The 24,477-nt window shown below is 35.4% G+C and overlaps 1 protein-coding gene and 1 pseudogene across 1 annotated transcript in view; both read left to right on the plus strand.

Moving 5' to 3' along the window:
• The window catches only part of TPR (translocated promoter region, nuclear basket protein), a 60,740-nt gene that overhangs the window by 21,075 nt on the left and 15,188 nt on the right, over positions 1 to 24,477 (plus strand). The window contains exons 22-42 of the mRNA XM_054587643.1: positions 444 to 610; positions 1,572 to 1,724; positions 2,154 to 2,270; positions 3,350 to 3,553; positions 3,660 to 3,844; positions 4,514 to 4,661; positions 8,654 to 8,791; positions 8,888 to 9,019; positions 10,163 to 10,293; positions 11,390 to 11,600; positions 12,493 to 12,636; positions 12,996 to 13,194; positions 14,198 to 14,403; positions 14,602 to 14,663; positions 15,226 to 15,434; positions 16,509 to 16,781; positions 17,001 to 17,149; positions 18,027 to 18,110; positions 20,352 to 20,549; positions 21,273 to 21,404; positions 21,612 to 21,702. Coding sequence (XP_054443618.1) covers positions 444 to 610; positions 1,572 to 1,724; positions 2,154 to 2,270; positions 3,350 to 3,553; positions 3,660 to 3,844; positions 4,514 to 4,661; positions 8,654 to 8,791; positions 8,888 to 9,019; positions 10,163 to 10,293; positions 11,390 to 11,600; positions 12,493 to 12,636; positions 12,996 to 13,194; positions 14,198 to 14,403; positions 14,602 to 14,663; positions 15,226 to 15,434; positions 16,509 to 16,781; positions 17,001 to 17,149; positions 18,027 to 18,110; positions 20,352 to 20,549; positions 21,273 to 21,404; positions 21,612 to 21,702 — 3,333 coding nt within the window. The remainder of the gene's footprint in view (positions 1 to 443; positions 611 to 1,571; positions 1,725 to 2,153; positions 2,271 to 3,349; positions 3,554 to 3,659; positions 3,845 to 4,513; positions 4,662 to 8,653; positions 8,792 to 8,887; positions 9,020 to 10,162; positions 10,294 to 11,389; positions 11,601 to 12,492; positions 12,637 to 12,995; positions 13,195 to 14,197; positions 14,404 to 14,601; positions 14,664 to 15,225; positions 15,435 to 16,508; positions 16,782 to 17,000; positions 17,150 to 18,026; positions 18,111 to 20,351; positions 20,550 to 21,272; positions 21,405 to 21,611; positions 21,703 to 24,477) is intronic.
• LOC129081969 (RNA-binding protein EWS-like) lies at positions 6,178 to 8,149 on the plus strand (annotated as a pseudogene).

A 24,477-nucleotide genomic window follows, 5' to 3' on the forward strand; every position in this document is an offset into this window, starting at 1 on the left:
TAGTCCTCTCTTATTGACACCATCTGATAAAAAATACTTAAACTGCAATTTTTCCCTTTTCTAAGGATATCACAACAAAAATTGGGCTAAATGATTTAAGATTTGGTATTTCAGAGTAAGCAGTGTTCAAATAATAAATCAGTAATCTAGTAATTGCCTCAAGCACCTCCTCAGATTAGTGGAAATATTTTGTATCTTTCTCTTTTAAATATCCTTTTCTTACGATCTGTAACAGCAGACTTCAAATATTCAATTTTTTTTAAAGAAATAGCATATTTACAAAATAACCTGTTTTTGGAATTCAGCAAAGGTTGAAATATACTTCCTAGTAGTTAAGTACTTCTACATTTGATCCTTAATGCCAGTTTTACAAACTCTTTGATAATAATTATCTCTCAGATCATTTAAAATGTGAATGTTAAGAAAGCCATAAAATCTCTTAGGACAGCCTAGCAACAAAGATGATGTGGATGATCTTCTGAGTCAACTAAGGCAGACAGAGGAGCAGGTGAATGACTTGAAGGAGAGACTCAAAACAAGTACTAGTAATGTGGAACAGTATCGCGCAATGGTTACTAGTTTAGAGGAATCCCTTAACAAGGAAAAACAGGTATGTACAATTTGAATTAAATTTGAATGTACTTGTTAACATTTTCTTTTAATTAGGAGCCTGCTGTGTGTAACGCACTGTGGTAAGGGTGAGTTGGGCTGATAACCTTACACTTACCTCTTAAAAGTACTTGAGTTTAATAAGCAAGATAAAGACAACCCACAAAATTCATAAAACGGGGGAGGGGGTTATAATCGCTGTCAGAAAGGTACAGATCAGATGTGTTGATGTGAGTGGGAAATATGTGAGGATATTTGTCTCCTGACCATGTACATAAAAAAGATGGCACGAAAGAGATGGCATTTGTGCACAGCCTTGGAAGTATCATTTGGATAGTCAGAGAAGGTTACTGTGTAGCAGAACCCTCAGCCAAAATAGGAAGGCTTTAAGGTGATAACAGTTTGGCTAGAGTGAAGTTAAGTACTGAGGAGTTTAATCATAAATGTAGCCCAGAACCAAATGTGAAATGTTTTGAATGTCATATTTTGTAAAGTGATGAATTAATCCTCCCCAAACATATCATAGCTATAATTTGTTTTAATTAGCAAGGTTAACGTAGTAGATTGAAGAATACAAAATTCACTTTGAAGGCTATATCAGTAGTCTAGGGGCACAGTTTTAAAAGATCCTTTTGTGATTGGCATCATTGAAATCAAAATATGTGGAGGGAGAATCCTTTCACTAGTAGAAAGGAAAATATGGCAAGTGGATGTGCAGATTGAGGGAGAAATGAGAATTGGAAATTTCCCCTCAAAAGAGAGAGACAGCCAAGGTGAGAGGTAAATTATGCTTATAGATTTAAATGTTTTTGAACTCTTTAATCAGCATGTGATGGGTTTTTTAAAAAATACAAGACGAACAATTTTAGTATGTTTCAAATTTAGTTTAGATTTAAAGAAAGTAATTGTTTAGTTTTAAATTTTCGTAATATTTGTGTCCTGCTGCTGGGATGATGGTGAAGGTGACGGAAGAAGTGCGCAAGAACATTGAAGTGCGTTTAAAAGAATCGGCTGAGTTTCAGACACAGTTGGAAAAGAAGCTGATGGAAGTGGAGAAGGAAAAACAGGAACTTCAGGATGAAAAGAGAAAAGCCATAGAGAGCATGGAACAACAGGTAAATTAGGTTATTGACCATATCGATCTTTCTGTGCCTGTATTTGAATTCTTTTAAGTAGTGCCTTAGTTACCATTTGATTTATCTCAGCAGATACAATTGAACACAAACCCAGCAATTTTAGTTTTTATGTTTTATTCTGCTCTGGAAACCTGGTCATGTTTCCGTTGACTATTTTAGACTTCATTACGGTGTAGGCCTCAGTGCTGCTTTATAGAAGCCTCTGCCTGAGAACAGACTTCTACAGGTATTAGAGGGGAAGGGGTAGGGAGCTGTGAAATCTGCAGATTGTATCAGGTTATTACCTATTTTAAATTATTTGTAAGAAAGCCCTTTGGGCTAATTGGACTTAAAACAAAATCTGTCCTTCAATATTTTAAAAATAAGTTTGCAGTTAACTGTGAATTTCATCTTGTTCTTTCAATTTAGTTATCTGAGTTAAAGAAAACACTCAATAGTGTCCAGAATGAAGTACAAGAAGCTCTTCAGAGAGCAAGCACAGCCTTGAGCAATGAACAGCAAGCCAGACGTGACTGTCAGGAACAAGTAAGTATGGCTCTCTCTCAGAGCCAGTACAGGGAACAGTTCTTGAGGTCTGTTAATGCACTTTGGGGATTGGTGAGCCTTACAAAAATACAAGGCTATTTCCACTTTTGTGGGACTTAGACTAAGATAAGTTGAAAAGTGTAGATGAAGGCTAAATGTGTATAGTGTAATGTTCATTAACAAAAAAACCCTTGACACATGGAGGGAAAATATAAAGATAGGTGTAGGAGAGTAAATGTATACTTGCTCTCATTTGCAAACTTTTTTTTATTATTGCTGTCCACTAGTTTTGATTGTGAAATTGTATTATAGATAGAACAGTTAGATATAACTTCCTCAGCAAAACATTTTTAGTAGATTACTGAGGTTACAGATTTTTATACACCACTTTTTATAAAGCTTAAAAAATATAGAATGAAGTTATTTAAGTATATGTACACATGCATATGTGATTAATCTTTTTATATTTTTTATTAAAAAATAATAAAATACAATTCAGGAGATTATTAAAGTGGCAGAATGGGAAATGAATATCTAAGAATGTTGCTAATGTTCTTATTTTTTGGTTCAGTGGTATATTAATAGCCAGTTATTTGGTCTGTTCTTTATTCTGTACATATATATAACAGGTATATGTATCACAGTTGCTTTAGAATTGGAATACAGGGGAAAATGCTTCAAAAGTTAGTTAGACAAAACAAATTGTCCTTTTCTTGTTGCCAAACAACATAACATTGGAAATTAAAATCAGACAATGTATCTATAATTTAATTTTCAAATTATTTTCATTTCTTTCTTCACTTCTAAGTTTTTGCATGTGTAAGCTTGTACTTTACATAAGTGAGTTGTACTTAGCTTTTATTTTACAAAAATCTCCAAATTGCTACAGTCTTCATAAATTTCACTTAGACCAGTTCGTTAATATTTCATTAAACAGATAATAGCATAACTTTTAATTATTTTTATTTTAGTGTGTTTATATTGTTTCCACTTTTATTATTTTAAATAATGCAATGTGCATCTCTTGTACTAACTTTGGATTTTTAACCATTTATGTTGGGGGCCATAATTTCTCATAGGCTAAAATAGCTGTGGAAGCTCAGAATAAGTATGAGAGAGAACTGATGCTACATGCTGCTGATGTTGAAGCTCTACAAGCTGCCAAGGAACAGGTTTCCAAAATGGCATCTGTTCGTCAGCATTTGGAAGAAACAGCCCAGAAGGCAGAATCAGAGTTGTTGGAATGTAAAGCATCTTGGGAGGAAAGAGAAAGAATGTTAAAGGTATTATTGTACATCATAACAGAATGTTCTAGAGAATTGAAGTTTGAGTTTTTCTTTTTAATATGCATGGGAAAAACTGCCATTATGACAGAGTCTTGACTTACAGGATGAAGTTTCCAAGTTTATGTCTCGCTGTGAAGATCTAGAGAAACAAAATAGATTACTTCATGATCAGATTGAAAAATTGAGTGACAAGGTTGTTGCCTCTGTGAAGGAAGGTGTACAAGGTCCATTGAATGTATCTTTCAGTGAAGAAGGAAAATCTCAAGAACAAATTTTAGAAATTCTCAGGTAAACACAATATATTCTTTTTTTTTTTTTTTTTTATATTAAGAGTTTATTTGTTTATTTTTAGAGAGGGAGAGGGAGAGAGAGAGGGAGCAAAACATCAGCTGGTTGCCTCCTGCATGCCCCCAGCTCGGGACCTGGCCTGCAACCCAGGCATGTGCCCCGACTAGGAATCAAACCAACAACGTTTCCATTCACAAGCCAACGCTTAATCCACTGAGTTGTACCAGCCAGGACTGCAATATATTCTTAATGCTTTATTTCTGTGGTATGACAACTATGAAATGTTAACAACAAATGCATAAATTAGAGAAGTGGGGTTATGTGCTCTTTAGGTATAAAGCTCATACTGTCCCTTTTTGGCCAACAAACCCACTGCCTTTCACATAGTGGTCACTTGACATTTAGACATAGGCCAATTTAAATAAATGGCTTTAAGTTGGGTTTGATAGTAAAAATCTGAGTGGGTTCTAAGAAAAACTAAATGCTTTTCAGATCATTTTAAAGATACACATTTCTAAAGCCACTGTCTAAAATATATCTCATTAATGAAAACATTATATAAATATAGTTATTAAAGTGTGAATGGATGTTGTCAGTCTTAATATTATCCAAGTTTTAAAATGTTGTCTTTTTTTAATTATTCAAATAAAACCTTATATATTCTTGTAGATTTATACGACGAGAAAAAGAAATTGCTGAAACAAGGTTTGAGGTGGCTCAGGTTGAGAGTCTGCGTTACCGACAAAGGGTTGAACTTTTAGAAAGAGAGTTGCAGGAACTGCAAGACAGTCTAAACGCTGAAAGGGAGAAAGTCCAGGTACGTATCCAGGGTTTCAGAAAGCAGTTGTTAAATTAAGTGAAAAAGTCATTTTAGTTTCTAAAAATAAAATTTAATTAGAAATTAGTAGTCTTCCTAAACTCATCAATTCATTAAACATTATTAAACACTGGTACAGTTTAGTGTTAAGAGGATAGTGGTAATGAGATTGTGTGGTTTCAAAGTCTAGTTTCATATCATTGGATGTGGGCCTCGGATACGTTGTTTAACTCCCTTGCTCTTAAATGTCATCATCTGTAAAACTGGAATGATGATGATAATGAGGATTAAGTGAGTTAGCACACCTGAAGCATTTAGAATCACATCTGATGCATAATAAGTGCTTAAATTTCAATTATCTTAATTGTTATAATTGTCATTTTATATGCATCTAGACAGCTGTTCTAGGATAATATGGGGGTAGAGACTGCTACAGAATATTTCTTCCTCAACAAAAGAGCAAAAAAATTGTAACAACTGTCAACCAAAGAAAGGAAGATGCTACAGCTAATGGATGATCTCAACACAAGTTCAACTCTTTCACCCTCACTAGTACCCAAAAACCTAGTGCATGACCTCATTCTGAGGAGATAGAGCAACGTAACTCCACATCTGGAAGGAAGGAAATTAAGACCTTGAATCTTTTTTAACTGATGGATAGGTCGTTGGAATGGCTGCTAGAGAGAAAATGTTGAAATGGGAAAGTGAATAATTGGATTTTTGGAATTTATGTTTTCAGACAGAAATTAAAAGTTCCAGAATTATAGCACGTTGAGAAAGCAATTCAAGTTCAAATATATCCCATCAAAAATATGATAAACAGACCCTCTAATTCACTTGGAGGGAAAGCAGCAGAATCAGTTTCTAACAAAGATTGCATATTCTCTCAATCTCTTCTGCTTCCTTTGCTGTTCTTTTAGGATACAGAAAGGCAAATAATCTAGAAAATGCCTATCCCACAAACAAGTTCATAGGGGAAAAACTAACTCTTACATAGAGTGAAAGAAAGTCAAGAAGTAACACATTATTTCAGAAATAATAGAATGTTATCAACTGTGAACGTTGTAGGGTGGTAACCAAGAGCCATATCTTTAAAAAATGGCTATGGAATAAAGTAGCAAGTGTATAAAAAAGATGGTTAATTACACTCAGTGAGAACAAGAAAAAGTCATTTACAATTGAACAAACACTCAGTAAAGTGCTCAGAGCCAAAGCAATGAAATAGCTGAATGAAATGAAAAAGAATTTCTGAACAGGGTTTGGAGAAGGACCAAAATAACATTATTTTAGAATTATTAATAAATTCAGTACACCAAGAAAAAGAAGAGATAACAGAAAGAGATCTGGGTTGCTCTTTTTACCTAATGGTAGAATGGGTTATTTGTTGATGGGGTTTGTAGTAACTTTTCACTTTCATCTTTGTGAATTTTTTGCATTTGTTTAAACTCTTTGTAATTAGCATGCATCACAGAAATATAAATGTAGAGAGGGAGACGGACGTTGAGAGAACGAGGAGAGAAAATGGCGTCCACGGATTACAGTACCTACAGCCAAGCTGCAGCCCAGCAGGGCTACAGTGCTTACACCGCCCAGCCCACTCAAGGATGTGCACAGACCACCCAGGCATATGGGCAACAAAGTTACAGAACCTATGGACAGCCCACTGATGTAAGCTATTCCCAGGCTCAGACCACGGCTACCTATGGGCAGACAGCCTATGCAACTTCTTATGGACAGCCTCCCACAGGTTATACTGCTCCAACTGCCCCCAGGCATACAGTCAGCCTGTCCAGGGGTATGGCACTGGTGCTTACGATACCACCACTACTACGGTCACAACCACCCAGGCCTCCTGTGCAGCTTAGTCTATTTATGGCACTCAGCCTGCTTACCCAGCCTATGGGCAACAGCCGGCAGCCACAGCACCTGCAAGACCACAGGATGCTAACAAACCTGCTGAGACTAGTCAACCTCAATCTAGCACAGGGGCTTACAACCAGCCCAGCCTGGGATATGGACAGAGTAACTACAGTTATCCCCAGGTGCCTGGGAGCTACCCCATGCAGCCAGTCACAGCACCACCATCCTGTCCTCCTACTAGCTATTCCTCTACACAGCCGACTAGTTATGATCAGAGCAGTTACTCTCAGCAGAACACCTATGGGCAGCTGAGCAGCTATGGACAGCAGAGTAGCTATGGTCAACAAAGCAGCTATGGGCAGCAGCCGCCCACTAGTTACCCACCCCCCAAACTGGATCCTACAGCCAGGCTCCAAGTCAATATAGCCAGCAGAGCAGCAGCTTCGTGCAGCAGAGTTTATTTCGACAGGACCACCCCAGTAGAACGGGTGTTTATGGGCAGGACTCTGGAGGATTTTCTGGACCAGGAGAAAACGGGAGCCTGAGTGGCCCTGAGAACCAGGGCAGGGGAAGAGGGGGATTTGATCGAGGAGGCATGAGCAGAGGTGGGCGGGGAGGACGACGTGGTGGAATGGGCGCTGGAGAGCAAGGTGGCTTCCATAAGCCTGGTGGACCCATGGATGAAGGACCGGATCTTGATCTAGGCCCACCTGTTGATCCAGATGAAGACTCTGACAACAGTGTAATTTATGTACAAGGATTAAATGACAATGTGTCTCTAGATGATCTGGCAGACTTCTTCAAGCAGTGCGGAGTTGTTAAGATGAACAAGAGAACCAGGCAACCCACCATCCATATCTACTTGGACAAGGAAACAGGAAAGCCCAAAGGCGATGCTGCAGTGTCCTATGAAGATCCGTCAACTGCCAAGGCTGCAGTGGAGTGGTTTGATGGGAAAGATTTTCAAGGAAGCAAACTTAAAGTTTCTCAGCTTGGAAGAAGCCCCCGATCAACAGCATGGGGGGGTGGAGGATGCCGCCCCGAGAGGGCAGGGGGATGCCGCTGCTGTTGCATGGAGGTCCAGGGGGCCCAGGAGGTCCTGGCGGACCCATGGGTCGCATGGGAGGCTGTGGAGGAGACAGGAGGCTTCCCCCCAAGAGGACCCTGGGGTTCCCAAGGAAACCCATCTGGAGGAGGAAATGTCCAGCACCGAGCGGGAGACTGGCAGTGCCCGAATCTGGGGAGTGGAAACCAGAACTCTGCCTGGAGAACAGACTGCAACCAGTGTAAGGCTCTGGAGCCTGAAGGCTTCCTCCCAACACCCTTTCCACCTCCGGGCAGTGACCGTGACAGAGGTGGCCCTAGTGACATGCGGGGAGGAAGAGGAGGCCTCATGGACCACGGTGGTCCTGGTGGTATGTTCAGAGGTGGCCGTGGTGGAGACAGGTGGCTTCCGTGGCAGTCGGGGCATGGGCCAAGGTGGCTTTGGCGGAGGAAGACGAGGCGGCCCTGGGGGTCCTCCTGGACCTTGGATGGAACAGATGGGAGGAGGAAGAAGAGGGTGCAGAGGACCTGGGAAAATGGATAAAGGCAAGCACCGTCAGGAACGCAGAGACCAGCCCTACTAGATGGAGGACCCTGCAGAGCTGCGTTGACTACCAAATTTATTTTTTAAACCAGAAAATGTTTTAAATTTATAATTGCATATTTATAATGGTCACAACATTATGATTATTCCTTGTCTGTACTTTAGTATTTTCACCATTTGTGAAGAAACATTAAAAGTTAAATGGTAGTGTGCTGAGTTTTTGGGGTTTTTTTTTTTCTCCTCTTAAAGATGATTGTTTAAGACTAAACAATGGGAACCCCTTGTGAGCATGCTCAGTATCATTGTGGAGAACCAAGAGGGCCTCTAACTGTAACAATGTTCATGGTTGTGATGTGTTTTTTTTTTTAAATAAAATTCCAAATGTTTATAAACAGCAAAAAGAAAAATATAAATGTAAAACTTTCAAAGTTACAGTTTTAGAAGTTGACATTTAAATTCTCTAGGGAAGAGTAGAACTGGTAGGAAAAGATAGGTCTTCACCTATTGTTAAATGTTGGTGTGCATATGTGCTTGGAATCTTTAGGTAACTGCAAAAACAATGGCCCAGCATGAAGAACTGATGAAGAAAACTGAAACAATGAACGTAGTTATGGAGACCAATAAGATGCTAAGAGAAGAAAAGGAGAGGTTAGAACAGGAGCTACAACAGATGCAAGCAAAGGTTTGTAACTTACTAATCAGGAGTAGAGGCATAATATTTTTATAAAAATTACATGAATTTTTACATCAAGTGTTGAAAAATCGGTACTATTTTTAGGTGAGGAAATTGGAGTTAGATATATTACCTTTACAAGAAGCAAATGCTGAGCTAAGTGAAAAGAGTGGTATGTTGCAAGCAGAGAAGAAGTTGTTAGAAGAAGATGTCAAACGTTGGAAAGCACGTAATCAGGTAATGCAATTAAAACCCATTCTAAAACATGGAAACATGTTTTTTTTAAATAGGATAAAATTTAAGGGGATAAGTTATTTGAAGAACTGGTGAAAATTACTGTTTTTAATCGTGAAAATCTAATATGTCACATGTACATACAACACAGTTTTTTAAATTTTTGGTCACGTTTTATATGAATGGCTAGTTTATGTCTTTAATTCCAAATTTAGGCTTTTACTTTACCTCTAAAATACTTTTGTACATGAAAAAATGGATTTATATAGTTTATTGAAGCACTTTGAGAAGACCTGTTCACTGGAAACCTTTTTAAGGGGGGACAAAACCATATCGTATAGTATAGTTAGAAACTCCAGCTCTATGTTCAAATAAAAGATTGAAAATCTGCCTCGCCATGTATTATGTGATTTGTGAGACTTTATTCATCCTCTGAGCCAATTTTCCTCATTTGTAAAAATGAGGATGTAATAACCACTTTTCATGTTACAAAAATTTAGTAAGTGTAAAGCAGTTCACCCATCACCGGCTACCTAGAAAAATGCTCTCAAGTGGTAACCATTGTTATCTGAGTAGGACCGTAGAATTTAAGAACCCATTTAATCTTTTCTATTAAATTCTCCTGCCTTCTTTCCTTGTCAGTTATATTTAGGATTTTCATTTTTTTCCTAGATTATAATACATTAGAAACATTTTTCCTTGTAAATGCTACTTTAATGAAATTAGGTGTTTAATATTAAGGGCTTATAGATTTTGGATCTCTTTATTTGGCCTCATTGTAACAATTCTGAAATGTTCATTTGCATCTATGAAAAAATAGAGTGGGGCAAAAATAGGTTTATAGTTGTGAGTACACAAAAGAGTTTATTCTTGTATTATTTGTCAATTTTTGTATTATTTTCCATATGAACAACTGTAAACCTTCTTTTCCACACCTATATAATGAGTAGTTAATGACATTTTATTTTCCTTTTCCATTTTGTCTAGACTTTTTGAGCTAAACAACTTAAAACTTTGATCTTAATTATCCTGTAGTTTGGTGCTTCATTACTGTGAACACCTAATATAATTAGGTATTCTGCTATTTTATAGCATATCAATTTGATAAAACATATGAAACAGTGTTATGCATTTTTGCTATTTTAGCATCTAATAAATCAACAGAAAGATCCAGACACAGAAGAATATCGGAAGCTTCTTTCTGAAAAGGAAGTTCACACTAAGCGCATTCAACAGCTAACTGAAGAAATTGGGAGACTTAAAGCCGAGATTGCAAGGTATGTGGGAAGAGCCTTAAATTGTATAGGATATGTGAGATCTTAAAGAGGTTTGTTTCTGCTCTTTATGAGACTCCCTCCATGTACTTCCTGATTTTAAAAAGAATGGAAAGTGCTGCAGACCTTACATGTGATTTTCCCTTTAAGGAGCCAAGCAAGGAATAATTTATTTTATGCCTTCACATACAAATTATTTCTCTGTATTTTACTACTTTTTAAAACTACACAGTTGGTATGAGCCTAAAGCTTAATATGTTTATCTTCTAAACAGTCAAAATAACAATTTTTGCAAATTGGTTTCTATTTTTCTTTTGGTTAAAATATATTTATGGACCTATTTTGAGAGATTTTAATGTATATAAATATTAAAAAATTTTAATGAATTTATATTGTCCTTTTAAAGATAAGTTGATTATTAAAATTAATGTTTCTGGTTTCCTTTTCTTTAAGATTTAATGTCAGTTGTCTATGTTATCACCCTATTTATATAATGCTTGAGAAAACTAAAGTTCAGAAAGGGACCTAAAGTTACAGTTAGTAGTAGTTAAACCCGTATTCTTAGTTCAGAGTTGTCTTATTTAAGTTTATGTTAAAGTACAGGGTTCGCAAGTTCTACCCCACAGGCCTGTTTTGTATTGCTTGTAAGCTAAGAATGACATTTGCATTTTTAAAACAGTTTTTAAAAGGAAGAAGGACATGTGACAAAAACTGTATGTGCTCTACAAAAACCTAACATGTTTACTCAACACCCAGTCAAGTGGAGTGTAGATTTTGCTGTCAGACTGATGTGGATTAAAAACTGTGTACCAACATTTACTCTGTAAAAGTGTGCCTGTTACTTGACTACTTGTAACTCAGTTTTTCTCCTTTCTAAAATGAGCATGTATAACCTATGTATAATAAGCAAAGAAGACCTTTATATGAAGGACCACAGGTTCATAAGTTGAAGAATTATCTTTTGAAGTATATGTGGAGTTTTTTAGGAGTTTTAAAATAAAAATTTTGCTACTGCAACAATAAAAATGTAATGTAAATTAAAGGGTTATAAAACTTAAAAGTGTCTTATAGTTAGTCTTTGATTATTTTTTTTGTTTAGATCAAATGCATCTTTGACAAACAACCAGAACTTAATCCAGAGTCTAAAGGAAGATTTAAATAAAGTAAGAGCTGAAAAGGAAAGTATCCAGAAGGACTTAGATGCCAAAATAATTGATATCCAAGAAAAAGTCAAAACTATTACTCAAGTCAAGAAAATTGGACGTAGGTACAAGACTCAATATGAAGAACTCAAAGCACAACAAGATAAGGTATTTTGAAGTGACTTCCTTATTACATGTATACTGTGTGTGTGTGTGTGTGTGTGTGTGTGTGTGTGTGTGTGTGTAAAAAACATTTTTTTGATGTACACAATTTACACACAATTTTATATATCAGGCAAATGGGCATAAGACCCAAACAGGATCTTTTTAACAGGATAAGACCCGAAGGTAGGATGACTTATGACAATTTTATTTCTTCATAATTTTGATTATTGATTTTTAGATTCTAAACTTGAGTATAAGCTAATTTATGATATTGTTATTTAAGATTTGCTCTTTAATATGTCCCAGAATGCACTACAAATTTATAAAGCAATTGTAATAAAGACTAGATACTTTAGTTAAGTTTTCCAGTTTCAAATATTGTCTCTTCAAACCTGTTATTGTAACTCATTGCTGACTAAAATTGTGTATGTCAAAAAATAATAGTTTGTTATAATTAATTAGGTTGTGTTATAGTTTTAAATAAGTAATTGATGGTAACCACCTATCAAAAAGGATTTTAAAATCCTTTTTATATTTTAAATCTGCATTTTGTTATTCCACAAAATGAAGAAATGTATATTGACTTAATGACATATTTCACAGATTAGAAAATGTTAAAAAGAAACCCAATATTTTTTTACCATTCATTATTCACCACTTTTAGTATGCTTTTCTTAATGAGTAAAAGTATTTGGATTTGTTACTACAAACACTTCTTATGTCAAAAAATGCATCATCATCCTGATTAGCTGGTTAATACTCAGCTTTATGAAAACCCTAACCTATTTAATAAGATCTTGGCATTGCAGTTACAATTATTTCCTTATATGAACTTGCAGAAGTGTGATTACTGAATATAAGTGAAGGAGTATGTCATTATTGTTTGTTATATTAGGTCATGGAGACCTCAGCTCACTCTTCTGGAGACCATCAGGAACATCATATCTCAGTCCAGGAAATGCAGGAGCTCAAAGACACCCTTAACCAAGCTGAAACAAAGTCAAAATCACTTGAGAGTCAAGTAGAGAATCTGCAGAAGGTAAGAGTGTGAGATAGTGAAAGGTGTATGTCACAATTCTCTCCATGTTGAATACCTAAAGAAATAGAATGAAACATTATTCAGTGATTAAAAAGCAGTTTAAAAAAGAAATATATGATAAACATTGGCACTTTCTCTTATCATATGGAAATATATATATTTTGTCCTTTTTACTTTTAATAACTCATGTGTGTAAGTAATATCTAATCATTTTCAAGTGTTCCTTACTTGGTTTGATCAGCACTTTATACTTCCATGTAAATAAACAAAATAATGTTTTACATTTTAAGTCTGTAGGGCATACAGTTTATATTGATTTGATTTATTTACATAGTAAATTCTTCGTTTCCCTTTAAAAGACATTATCTGAAAAAGAGGCAGAAGCAAGAAATCTCCAGGAACAGACTGTGCAACTTCAATCTGAACTTTCACGACTTCGTCAGGATCTTCAAGACAGAACCACACAGGAGGAGCAGCTCCGACAGCAAATAACTGAAAAGGAGGAAAAGACAAGAAAGGCTATTGTCGCAGCAAAATCAAAAATTGCACATTTAGCTGGTAAATTTCTATATACTTTAAGGTTTAAACTTGATAGTGAAAGTTAGTTAATTGATGTGGGCCTAAAATTAAGTGGAATTTTTTTTTTTGTAAAGAAAAAAGTAAATGCTATAATCTGCGTAGTGTGTGTTTTAAGTATTAGGTTTATTTAATTAGGCATACAATAAGAGCAGTCTTAATTTTCAAGTGATAAGGATGTCTTTGATATATGACATCTTTCTTGTTAACTGGTAATGAATAGATAGGGAGTACTGCTACCCTTTTCCTTTAGTCTGTAAGTATTAACGACCTTTTGATGGAGGTCCTGAGTCCACACCATACTGTCCAGAGGCCTTCTGTAAACTCCTGGATAACATTGGCTCTTTCAGCCTCAGGATTTTTCTGTGCCTCACTTCACAGAGGGCCCGTCCAGCCCTTCAGGGAAAATCATGTCAGGTTTAAGAGCAGCCCAGTAAGTAAGTAAGGCCCACACTCAGGGCCTTACTATAACTTGCTTGCCCATCTGCTTAGTGGGTAAATAAAATGCCTGATTAGCTGAGTTTTACTATGAGCAAATTTTTAATGATCTCTAAGATAGTGTCCTTGCAACAATAAGATTAAAAAAATAGTTACTTAATTATTTTTGAGTATATGGAATAGATTGTATGAAATGAAAGTTTTGTAACTTATAATCTTGCACTTAATAATACACATTGAGATATTAAAGGCCATAGAAAAGGACTTTCGCTGACTGCAGTTTATGTTGGATTCTTTATCGTTTTGAGATCTTTGTTAGGAAAAGTTACATATATTTATGTTGGACCATATTTTATCTGGAGTAATAAATATGGATATGTTTAAAATTTTGCCTGTTGAGATGTATTGTGTATCAGAATTATTGCAAATGTATTGATAAAAGTTCAAGAATAGAATCTGATGACCTGTGACTATCTATTAAGCACATAAATATTCTTTATTTTCAGTATTTGATTATAATATTAATAGAATCACATTATTTCTTTAGGTGTAAAAGATCAGTTAACTAAAGAAAACGAGGAGCTTAAACAAAGGAACGGCGCCTTAGATCAGCAGAAAGATGAATTAGATGTTCGTATGACTGCTCTTAAATCACAATATGAAGGTCGAATTAGTCGCTTGGAAAGGGAACTCAGGGAGCATCAAGAGAGACACCTTGAGCAGAGAGATGAGCCTCAAGAACCTACTAATAAGGTGATTAGCTAATTCTGTTAAAATGACAAATCTTTTTGTACATTTTACTTAAAGATGTTTGGCAATTGAGGAGCCTTCTTCAGAGTGAATTTTGGCTAAACCAAGAATACAGAGAGAATTAACAAAAAATATTTTGATGGCATTGCTTAGTAGAATCCTGTGGGATAGACACAGTAATCCATCGTTGTTTTTCTTTAGGTCCCAGAACAGCAGAGGCAGATCACATTGAAAACAACTCCAGCTTCTGGTGAAAGAGGAATGTGAGTTTTAGTTCTTTTCTTTTGTTTCCATTTTTATTTTAAAGTTCAGGGAAGATACAGTGATCTTTGGGGAGAAAACAAGTCTTTGTACTCTATTACAAAAAGTATGTCCCATCAGATAGAGCTTTGTGACAAAGAAAACATCTTTCATCTTTTAGTTTGTGACTGATGTCTAAGACAGGCTACCGGTATTCCCTGTGATGTTAAGGCCGGGCTGAGGCTTAGGTAAAGTGATCAATAGTTGAATACATTTCACATTGTCAGGATGCACCACTGCAGAGTATTTCCAGCACAGGTTTTAATGCTTAAATTAAAAAACTCTTCAAAAAGAGTTTTGAAATCTTTTGTGAAGAAAAATACAGAATTATACACATTGTTTGTTTGTTTGTTTGTTTTAATCTGCCAAAAGTCTACCCAAGGCGATGTTAAGAAAAACAAAATTAGTAAGACCTGAAGCAGTCACTTCAGGAAATACATGTGCTTTTTATCAAAAGCAAAGCACTTGAACTTTATAAAGAATATTTACAGTAATTCATTTACTCTTGTATTTTCTCTCTGTAAGTGCCAGCACATCAGAACCACCAACAGCGAATATCAAGCCAACTCCTGTTGTTTCTACTCCAAGTAAAGTGACAGCTGCAGCTATGGCTGGGAATAAGTCAACACCCAGGGCCAGTATCCGCCCAATGGTTACACCTGCAACTGTTACAAATCCTACTACTACCCCAACAGCTACAGTGATGCCCACTACACAAGTGGAATCACAAGAAGGTAAGTAATGTAATATAGATATGAGTGGACTGGCTGCTTATTTAGATTTGTTATGAGAGGATGACAGTAACGCTAGGGCTAAATGAAGCTTCCACTAAAACTAAAGACAGACGTGATAATTCAAGTAGGCAGTTAACATTTTCAAGTTAATACCTCCCAGGATGCTTATTAATGCAGCAAGTTTTCTCCCTTCTAACTTTGTTGGGTTTCTAACTGAAGAAAGGGAGAATATGGCCCTATCAATATATGGCACAATTTTCTAGGACCAAATTTTCACTTGCAATAGCTAAGAAAGATGATATGAAATCCACTTTGGAAAAACCATACTAAGTCACTGGCTAAACCCAGACATCACTTTTTCATTGAAATTATCTGATCTCTTAATTACTTTCCCCACTTTGTTCCCATGGCACTTTCTTACTCACTATGGCAGTTACAATTTCATTAAATACATGCCTTTTTATTCCACTAGATTGAGTTCCTAAAGGGTAAGAATTTTCATTATTTAATCCTCTCATCCAACACCAAGATAGGTAGGTGTTTAGTAAACCTTCAGTAAATGCAATTTCCTTGGCTTCTTGTCTTAACAAATGTTAGAATTTAGTAAGTTATTTAAGCATTCAGAAATACATAATATGAGTATATGCTATAGAAACAGAATGTTTTATTTCAGCTACATTCAATAGAATGATTTTTAGATATAGTATTGTACCAATTCAACATAATAGCCATTTTATATCAATTAAAAACAAAATAATGCTTAGTAAAAACTCATATTTGACTCAGTTTCTAAATTTAATTTATATAATATAATTTTATATAATTTAGATAGGATAATAGATAAAAAACCATTTTGGATATTTATTTAATTCAGCTACTTTATCAGTCACATAGGCAATACAAAAATGTGTAATATATTACCTTTACCCTCTGTTTTTATCTAGTTAGTGGTAAGAGACATACGCACACAAATGACTGCACAAAATGTCAGCTGTAACACAGAAGGCAGCCAATAATTTCAACTTTGGTAAGAATAGGAGACTTAATATATTAAATATTATAATTACTTTTCAGCTATGCAATCAGAAGGGCCTGTGGAACATGTTCCAGTTTTTGGAAGCACAAGTGGATCTGTTCGTTCTACTAGTCCCAACGTCCAGCCTTCTATTCCTCAGCCCATTTTAACTGTTCAGCAGCAAACACAGGCTACAGCATTTGTACAGCCCACTCAACAGAGTCATCCTCAGATTGAGCCTGCAAATCAAGAGCTGTCCCCAAACATAGTAGAGGTTGTTCAGAGTTCACCAGTTGAACGGCCTTCTACTTCCACGGCAGTATTTGGCACTGGTAAGATCAATTTTAAAATGAAATTAAGAGTAGGCCTGTGCTTCTGTGGTGTCTTGGATATAATACATATCTTGAGTGTTCTTTGTACATACTTGTTTTCTACAGGTATTAGAATGGATGATTGTATTCCTAACTTTCTATTTCATGTTTAGTTTTTAAAATTAACTTTGTCTAAATTGAGTTTATTATCAGGCTCTAATTCAAGATTTAAATTCAAAGTTTCAGCTACCCCAAGTTCTTCTTTGCCAAAGCGTACACGTGAAGAGGAAGAGGATAGCACCATAGAAGCATCAGACCAGGTCTCTGATGATACCGTGGAAATGCCTCTTCCAAAGAAATTGAAAGGTGTTACACCTGTAGGAACTGAGGTGTGTAAAGGTCTTTCTATTTATTTTTACATCTGTCGGTAGAGCTAAGATACTCTTTTAGTTACAGCATTATGAGGTGAATGCTGTAACTCCAGAAAACTCTTAACTTCCTACAAAGTTTCTACTGACAGCTCAAATGTTACTGCTTTCGCCAATAGTGTTTATATCCTTTGCATATCTTTAAATAAATTAGCTCCTATTTAAATTTTTAAAATATGGTTGTATAGCATAGGTTGAATTCCTTTCTTTTTTTTGAACTCAAAGAAGGAAGTTTATAGTCTCATGAACATTTTAAACTGCTACCTGCCATCTTTTTTTTGCATTAACCAAAATTAGTTTGTTTTCTTTCTTTCTTTCTCTCTCTCTCTCTCTCTCTCTCACTCACTCTCTACTTCCTTCCTTCCTTCCTTCTTTCTTGATTTTATTAATTTATTTTTAGACAGGGGAAGGGAGAAAGAAAAAGAGGGAGAGACACATCAATGTGTGGTTGCCTCTCTCATACCCCTGACTGGGGATCTGGCCTGCAACCCAGGCATGTTCCCTGACTGGGAATCGAACCAGCCACCCTTTGGTTTGCAGGCTGGTTCTCAATCCACTGAGCCACACTAGCCAGGGCTCCTTTTTTGAGGATAAATTGTAATGAATTGTTTTACTATCAAACATTGAGACTACTAAATTAATTTCATTAGCATAATTGCTGTTCATAGCCTTATTTTGTATTACTAAAGAGGAATGTGATGATATTTTGTAAGTAAATATAAATGAACATTTCTGATATACAGTTTTATAATTACAGGTGAGTTTTATTTTATTGAGAGAACTAACTTAATGCTTTATCTCGTGCATTGATATGACTCATTTGTATGTTGTGATTCAGGAAGAAGTTATGGCAGAAGAAAGTACTGATGGAGAGGTAGAGACTCAAGTATACAACCAAGATTCTCAAGATTCCATTGGAGAAGTAAGTAAAACATATTTAAAGTAACAAATTGCTGCTTTTAATGAATGAGGTTAGCTTTGACAATTCAATCATTATTTGGACTTCTTTTTTCTAAGTGGCTGCTTTTATATCTAATGAAATATTAAAGTTACCAGTGCAATTTCTGCTTCCTTTTACTCAAAATTACTGCTGTGTTCTCTAAACTTTATTAAAGAAATTTTTTTTTATAGTTAGCACAGATTTTTCCATGCTAAGAGTTGTCATGAGAAAAGAGTCTTCACTCAGTTAATTGGAAGGACGATTGCCAGTTGAGTCTTGAGCTAACCCACAGTGCCCAGTTTGGTCTTCTATTGCTTTCCTTACTGAATTAAATTAATCCATGAAAGGAGGTGCATTTATACACTTCTTCATTTTTTGAACTGTCATTGCCTCTCAAGAGAATCTCACTGATAGAAATGCATAGACTCTGAGGTATCAGCACCTAGGATTCCATTGCTAATACTCCCACTTAGAAGCTGTGTGACTGTAAGCATGTGATTAATTCTAAGTCTCAATTTTCTCACCTGTTGGAATAATAGAAGTTTTAATATTGTAAAATACCCTAAAATAATATCTGCCACATATTAGACAAAGTTTTCTTTACTTTCTTCCCATACATCTGCCCCACAAATTGAAAATTCATAATATAGTAATGCTAATAGTTAACACATATCTCATTGCTATAAGCCAAGTGTTGTTTCTAAGAAATTTGCATTTATTAACTAATTTAATCCTCAAAACAACACTTATTTCATAGGTGAAAAAAGTCCAATGTCCAGATAAGTCACATACCCAAGTTTTCATAGCATTGAAGCTAGGATTTGAACTGAGACCATCTGGATTTATTGTCCTCTTAGGCTTGAAACAATACTGTCTGCCTGGATAAATTTTAAGGATTATTTTATTTTAAAATTATTTTATCTTTATAAAATCAAGGAATTGTCTTAAGCTAATCATAAGTAACCATAGATTACAAGTAAACGTTAATTTCTTAGATGCATTAATTTCGTAAGTTCATTTTTCCAGTTTTCCTTGGCTAAAAAAAGAAAATTAACCCTTTAGGGTTAAAGAGGTAACACTGACATCTTTTTCATGTACCTTTCAGCAAGTATCATCTGAAGAGCATAATAACAATTTTGAAATAATAAGATGTAAATTTCTATTTTATTGCTAGATTTGTTTAAATTACACTAAAGTCTGCAAAGTTTTTTCTTGTGACTGGCAAAATTGTATATGACTCAAAAGTGCCATTTGGCTTTTCATCCTGCCTTCTAGCACTATTTACTGAACGTGTAATAGTTAATTCTTCTGATTTTCTGACAATGAAGCAGGTGTTCTTGATAAGTCTTGCTTTTCTTGAAATAAGCCTGTCACTTTGAGGCACATTTTTAATTATACCATTACAGTAAACATAATCTTATGGATGATTTAGTTCAGAAGACATTGTTTCTGGCTTATATAAAAAATAGATTTTGCTGAATGCTTAAGTAAGAAGTAGATACTTTTTATATAGTAAATACCAAAAATAAAGTTAAAATTAGTTTATTTGAGCAACTAACAAAATGAAATTGTGAGGAAGTAGATTAAACAAAGAATTATTTTTATATATGATATCTTTTATGTAGTTTGAAGGCTTAGGATAGTCAATTTTGGGGATGGTAGGCGTGTCTTTGTAAAAAGACAATAGTAATAGCTTATTTGGTATATTTTCCAGACTATTTCTATTTTGGGGGAAACATTTTTATGTTGTAGGCCTATGGGTATTTTTTTTTCCTGACTTTGGTCTGCTGCTGCACTGTCAATTAACCAGTTGGCTGTTCTTGAAATTGAAATATGCTGTAAATGTAAAATATACATTGGACTTTGAAGACTTATTACAGATTTGATTCCATGTTGAAATGTTTTGGCTCTATTAAGTATATTGTTAAATTTATTTCACTTATGTCTTGTCTTTCTAAGTGACTACTAGGAAATTTTAAATTGCATATGTGAATCACATTATGACTCGTTATATTCTGTATAGTTCTTATAGACGAAGACAGTAAAGAAACCCACACTTTATCTCCTTTTGTGTTTTTAGATTCTGCTTTTGAAAACCATATTTTTTAAAAATAAAATGCTAGTAGTCCATAAGTGTTCTTTAGTCCTTACTTGGATCTGTGGCATGTTTCTGATAGTTTTAGGCATATTTGACTTTTTATAATTGTTTGATGATTTTTAAAGGCAGTCACCCAGGGAGATTATGCACCAATGGAAGACAGTGAAGAAACCTCTCAGTCTTTACAAATAGACCTTGGAGCCCTGCAGTCAGATCAGCAGACAACTTCATCCCAAGATGGTCAAGGCAAAGGAGACGATGTCATTGTGATTGACAGTGACGACGAAGAAGAGGATGATGATGAAAATGATGGAGATCACGAGGTAAATTTGGTTTGAAATCATCCATTGCTTAGACTGCTGCATGAAATGCTGAAATCTTCGGGACTGCTAATGCATCAGCCAATAAATTCTGATTCTCTGTCCATATCAATCAGTTATTTTGCTTTTCTTTTATCCTGATTAGCTCCTAAATATTTTATAGTGAAATTGAATATAAAACAAGTGATGGAATATCCCAGTATGTTTTTTAAATGATTGCTAAGCACGTTAGGATTTAAACGATTAATTTTAAATCTTATTGATAAGTTGACTGTGAATTGTAAGACCTGTGGTTTCTGGAAATAATAGAATAAACTAGGATTTTTTTTTTTTAATGGAGCCCCTTAGTTATTTTCAAAAGAAATTGAAGTATCATGATAATTGAAGCATATTTTAAGTGAAACTTTGTGTTTTATTTTGAGAGTTAATCCTGTATTGACAGCTTCACATTTTAGGTTCTTTCATTAATCAAACAATGTGTTTCAGATTTTTTGACTGGCCTCATATGAACAATGAAATTTCAGAAATGATTGTTCTTGTACTCCCTCTGGTAAACTGCACACTTTTGATACTCGCTACCACTGAACTAATCCCATAACAACTTTCAGGACAGCTCCCGTATCCTAATCAACAATGTGTCACATAAATTTCTAAGCATGGTATCAAGAAGTGCGAACATGTGTGCTGTATCCTAGATCTTTATTTGTACTTGGGGAATTTTTCTAGGATTATGAAGAAGAGGAGGAAGAGGAGGATGATGACGAAGATGACACAGGGATGGGAGACGAGGGTGATGATAGTAATGAAGGCACTGGTAGTGCAGATGGCAATGACGGCTATGAAGCTGATGATGCTGAGGTAACTAGTTAGAATTTTGACCGTCTGTTTCAAGGGCTTCCTTGGAAAACTTTCTGTTCCCCAAGGGTATAAAAAGGCCTATATTCTCAGCACACTATAACTTTTTGTACCTTCGGGTTTGTTTTTACTGTGGTTTGGTTTAGTTCATATTTTTAAAGATAATTATATTTTATTTATTTGCACTTAGTATTGATATGTTGTTTTTAGGGTGGCGATGGGACTGATCCAGGTACAGAAACAGAAGAAAGTATGGGTGGAGGTGAAAGTAATCAGAGAGCTGCTGATTCTCAAAACAGTGGTGAGATTTTTAGTCTTTTTCATTGAACATTTCTGGTAATATTTTCTAAATTAGTATTGCATTTAATTATTGCATAGGTAATAAAACTTGGTTATTAAATTGGCAAGCAAAAAATTGGCTCTTTTTCTAGCTTTGTCATTTTATTCTGTCATAAAGTCTGCTATGGTCTTATTTGTGTAAAGTGCAGTCATTATGCTATCTTTTCTACCTCATTTACTGTAAGGTTAAAGCATTTTGATCTATAAAGTATTATAAATGCCACGTGTTGCTGCTGTTCTTGTTAAGTGGAAAAATTAAGTCAGGAAATTCTAACAGCAGTTCACAACCAGAAGAGGTCAGTCTAATCAAGCTACGTGTTTCAAGAGTTGTGGGTATTGGAGTTTTGCAGTATTGTCTGATTATCCAATAAATAAAATACTTTTTTACCAATATAGCATGTTTTTTGTTAAATCATTGAAAAGATGAGTCCTGGAGGGCCACTGAAATATAGTAGGCAGTAAAGGGTTATGAAATTCATAGAAAAAAAGTTTAGTATCATTTTAAAATGTGTTTTAAAAAATTGGTGATATTTGGTATAATATCCTGGTTTTGTAGATAATACTGAGCCAAAGTCATTAGTAGTAATATAATAAAAACCTTAAATATTTAAGCTACTGGGAAAACTCTCTCTTTCATATGACCTGTGTATTTTAAAGTACAAGGTATATGTTCATTTAAATTAAGGAAAGTAAGGACAGGCAGGTTTTCTTTTTAAATTTTTAAGAGAAAAATAAACTAATGAATACCAAAAACCATGTAACAAAAACCAGTTTTTAAGGGAGATGAGGTAGGGAGACATTAATGATACTTTGGTTAATGATTTACATTTTACAAAGCATTTTGTAAATTTAAAATACATCTTTTATGTATCACATAGTTGTGATATAGAGGACAATTTTTTACCTTGTCGATACCAAAGGTCATGTATTCGAATGGCCAAAATTCAAAACATCAGACTTCGGAGTAGGGAAAGGTTTATTAATCAAGAAGGTGTCAGTGGAGAAGGTGGGAGACCTAATGGTACCTGAGCTCCCCCTTGTTTGCTGGACTTAAGACGCTGGGGAAACAAGCATGCGGAAGTGCTGGTGGGGCAAGTGCTACTCGGAGGACCTTGGAACTTGGCTATTTATGGTAAAAAAAAAAAAAAAAAAGGGTCAACACAGGATCTTCCTGGACAGGGGACTCGGACTCTTGGCATCTGAAAGGGTTTGGGTGCTCAAGTTCCAGTTATGTCCTTGCCCTTGGGTGGGGGTGGGGGGTGAGACTTGATTCCAGGTGCAGCTGGAGGTCAAAGTTCTCTCCTCTGCTTTTGCTTATCTGTGACTTGCGGTTTTGGTCTGCTGTCTCAGGAAAGCAATTCAGTATTTTGTTAAATAGGATAGGACCATTTAGAGCTGTTTCAGCAGTTCCAAATCCCCCTTAATCTTCAGAGAAATAGGGCACCCAAGTCCAAATTCAAATAATGGGGATGATTAGCTGCCCATTGTGCCATTTCATCTGCCCCTTAAGCCTGCCTCTCCCACAATGATCCCTGCGCCTTAGAGGGGGCATGCAGGGTGTTCGTTTTACAAGCAGAGACCGCAACAATGATGGAGATAGTAGCAGGCCGGGATACCTGTACCCTAATGACATAAAGAATAAAGAGTAACTTTTGTTACTATGTACTTATGGACCCAAACCAAAAGGGCAGTTTTCGTTCTGAGTGATTTCAGGTCACTAGAAGGATTTAGGATCCAGTCCAGTTTACAAGTAGAAAACAAAACAGAACAAAACTGAATAGACAGTGGACAGCACTAGAATCTAATATCCACAAAGGTATATTATAGTTTCCTTTGAAACATAATTTTCTCTCTAAAGTCACCCTTTTTTAATCAAAGATAGCCAAATTAAGACTAATGTATCTGCAAAATAAATCTGGGTTGAGTACACTTGGCCTGTTTGTGTAAGTCCAGTAGGAATAGTAATTAACCATATAGGTATCTTTAAGTCTGCTTTGCTGGAATTTTCCTAAGGAATATTCATCTTAAACTTTTAAATAGCTTCTCAAGACTAAGAAGCCAAGCTCTCAGATTTCTGCAATACCTATAGATTTGGGTGACTTCCTCTCTTCTCGAGGTCCCAACATGCTCTGAGGTTCTTTCTTTGCATCTCTTTAGAAGCAGCCATAGTTTCGCACCTAGTAAGACTGCTGTGAACCATGTAAACAAGGTACCAGGCTGTTTTCCAAGTGGCTTTTATTGGCTTCGAAAGTCAATCTTATCTCTTCAAAGCTTTCTGGGCATATCCGAGTCTATGCATGACACTCCAGTCAAACATTGGTAATAAAACCAGGTTCTAATTGTATTCTCTTGCAAAGAGAACAGATTCTTACTGAACTTTTGCAAATAATCATTTTGCCATAAAAATAAAAATATTCCTTAAAAGTTTCTAGATTCTGGAGGGATCCAGTAAGGGGGGGGGGGGAATGTTTCAGTTCTGCTAACAGAGGTATAATTTACCAAATTGGCAAGTCATTGGTAAATAAGTTTCCTTTTATCTGGAAACCAAAAGATTAAAAAGTCAAAGATCTCAAATGTAAGAGTCATAAAAATTGTAATGAGCTATTTTCATCAACTCATTCAGTCCTGTGAAATTAAACTTGTTTTCCTTGAATTCATTTCTTCCTGATAATTGCAAAGTTGTCTCTCCAGGTTCCTATGGTTTTCTCAGTGAAGTGGGTACCTCAGTCACTAGAGA

This window comes from Pteronotus mesoamericanus, unplaced genomic scaffold (genome assembly GCF_021234165.1).
Source record: "Pteronotus mesoamericanus isolate MK-2021 breed Mesoamerican mustached bat unplaced genomic scaffold, CSHL_Meso_final scaffold_1186, whole genome shotgun sequence".
NCBI classification, from domain to species: Eukaryota; Metazoa; Chordata; class Mammalia; order Chiroptera; family Mormoopidae; genus Pteronotus; species Pteronotus mesoamericanus.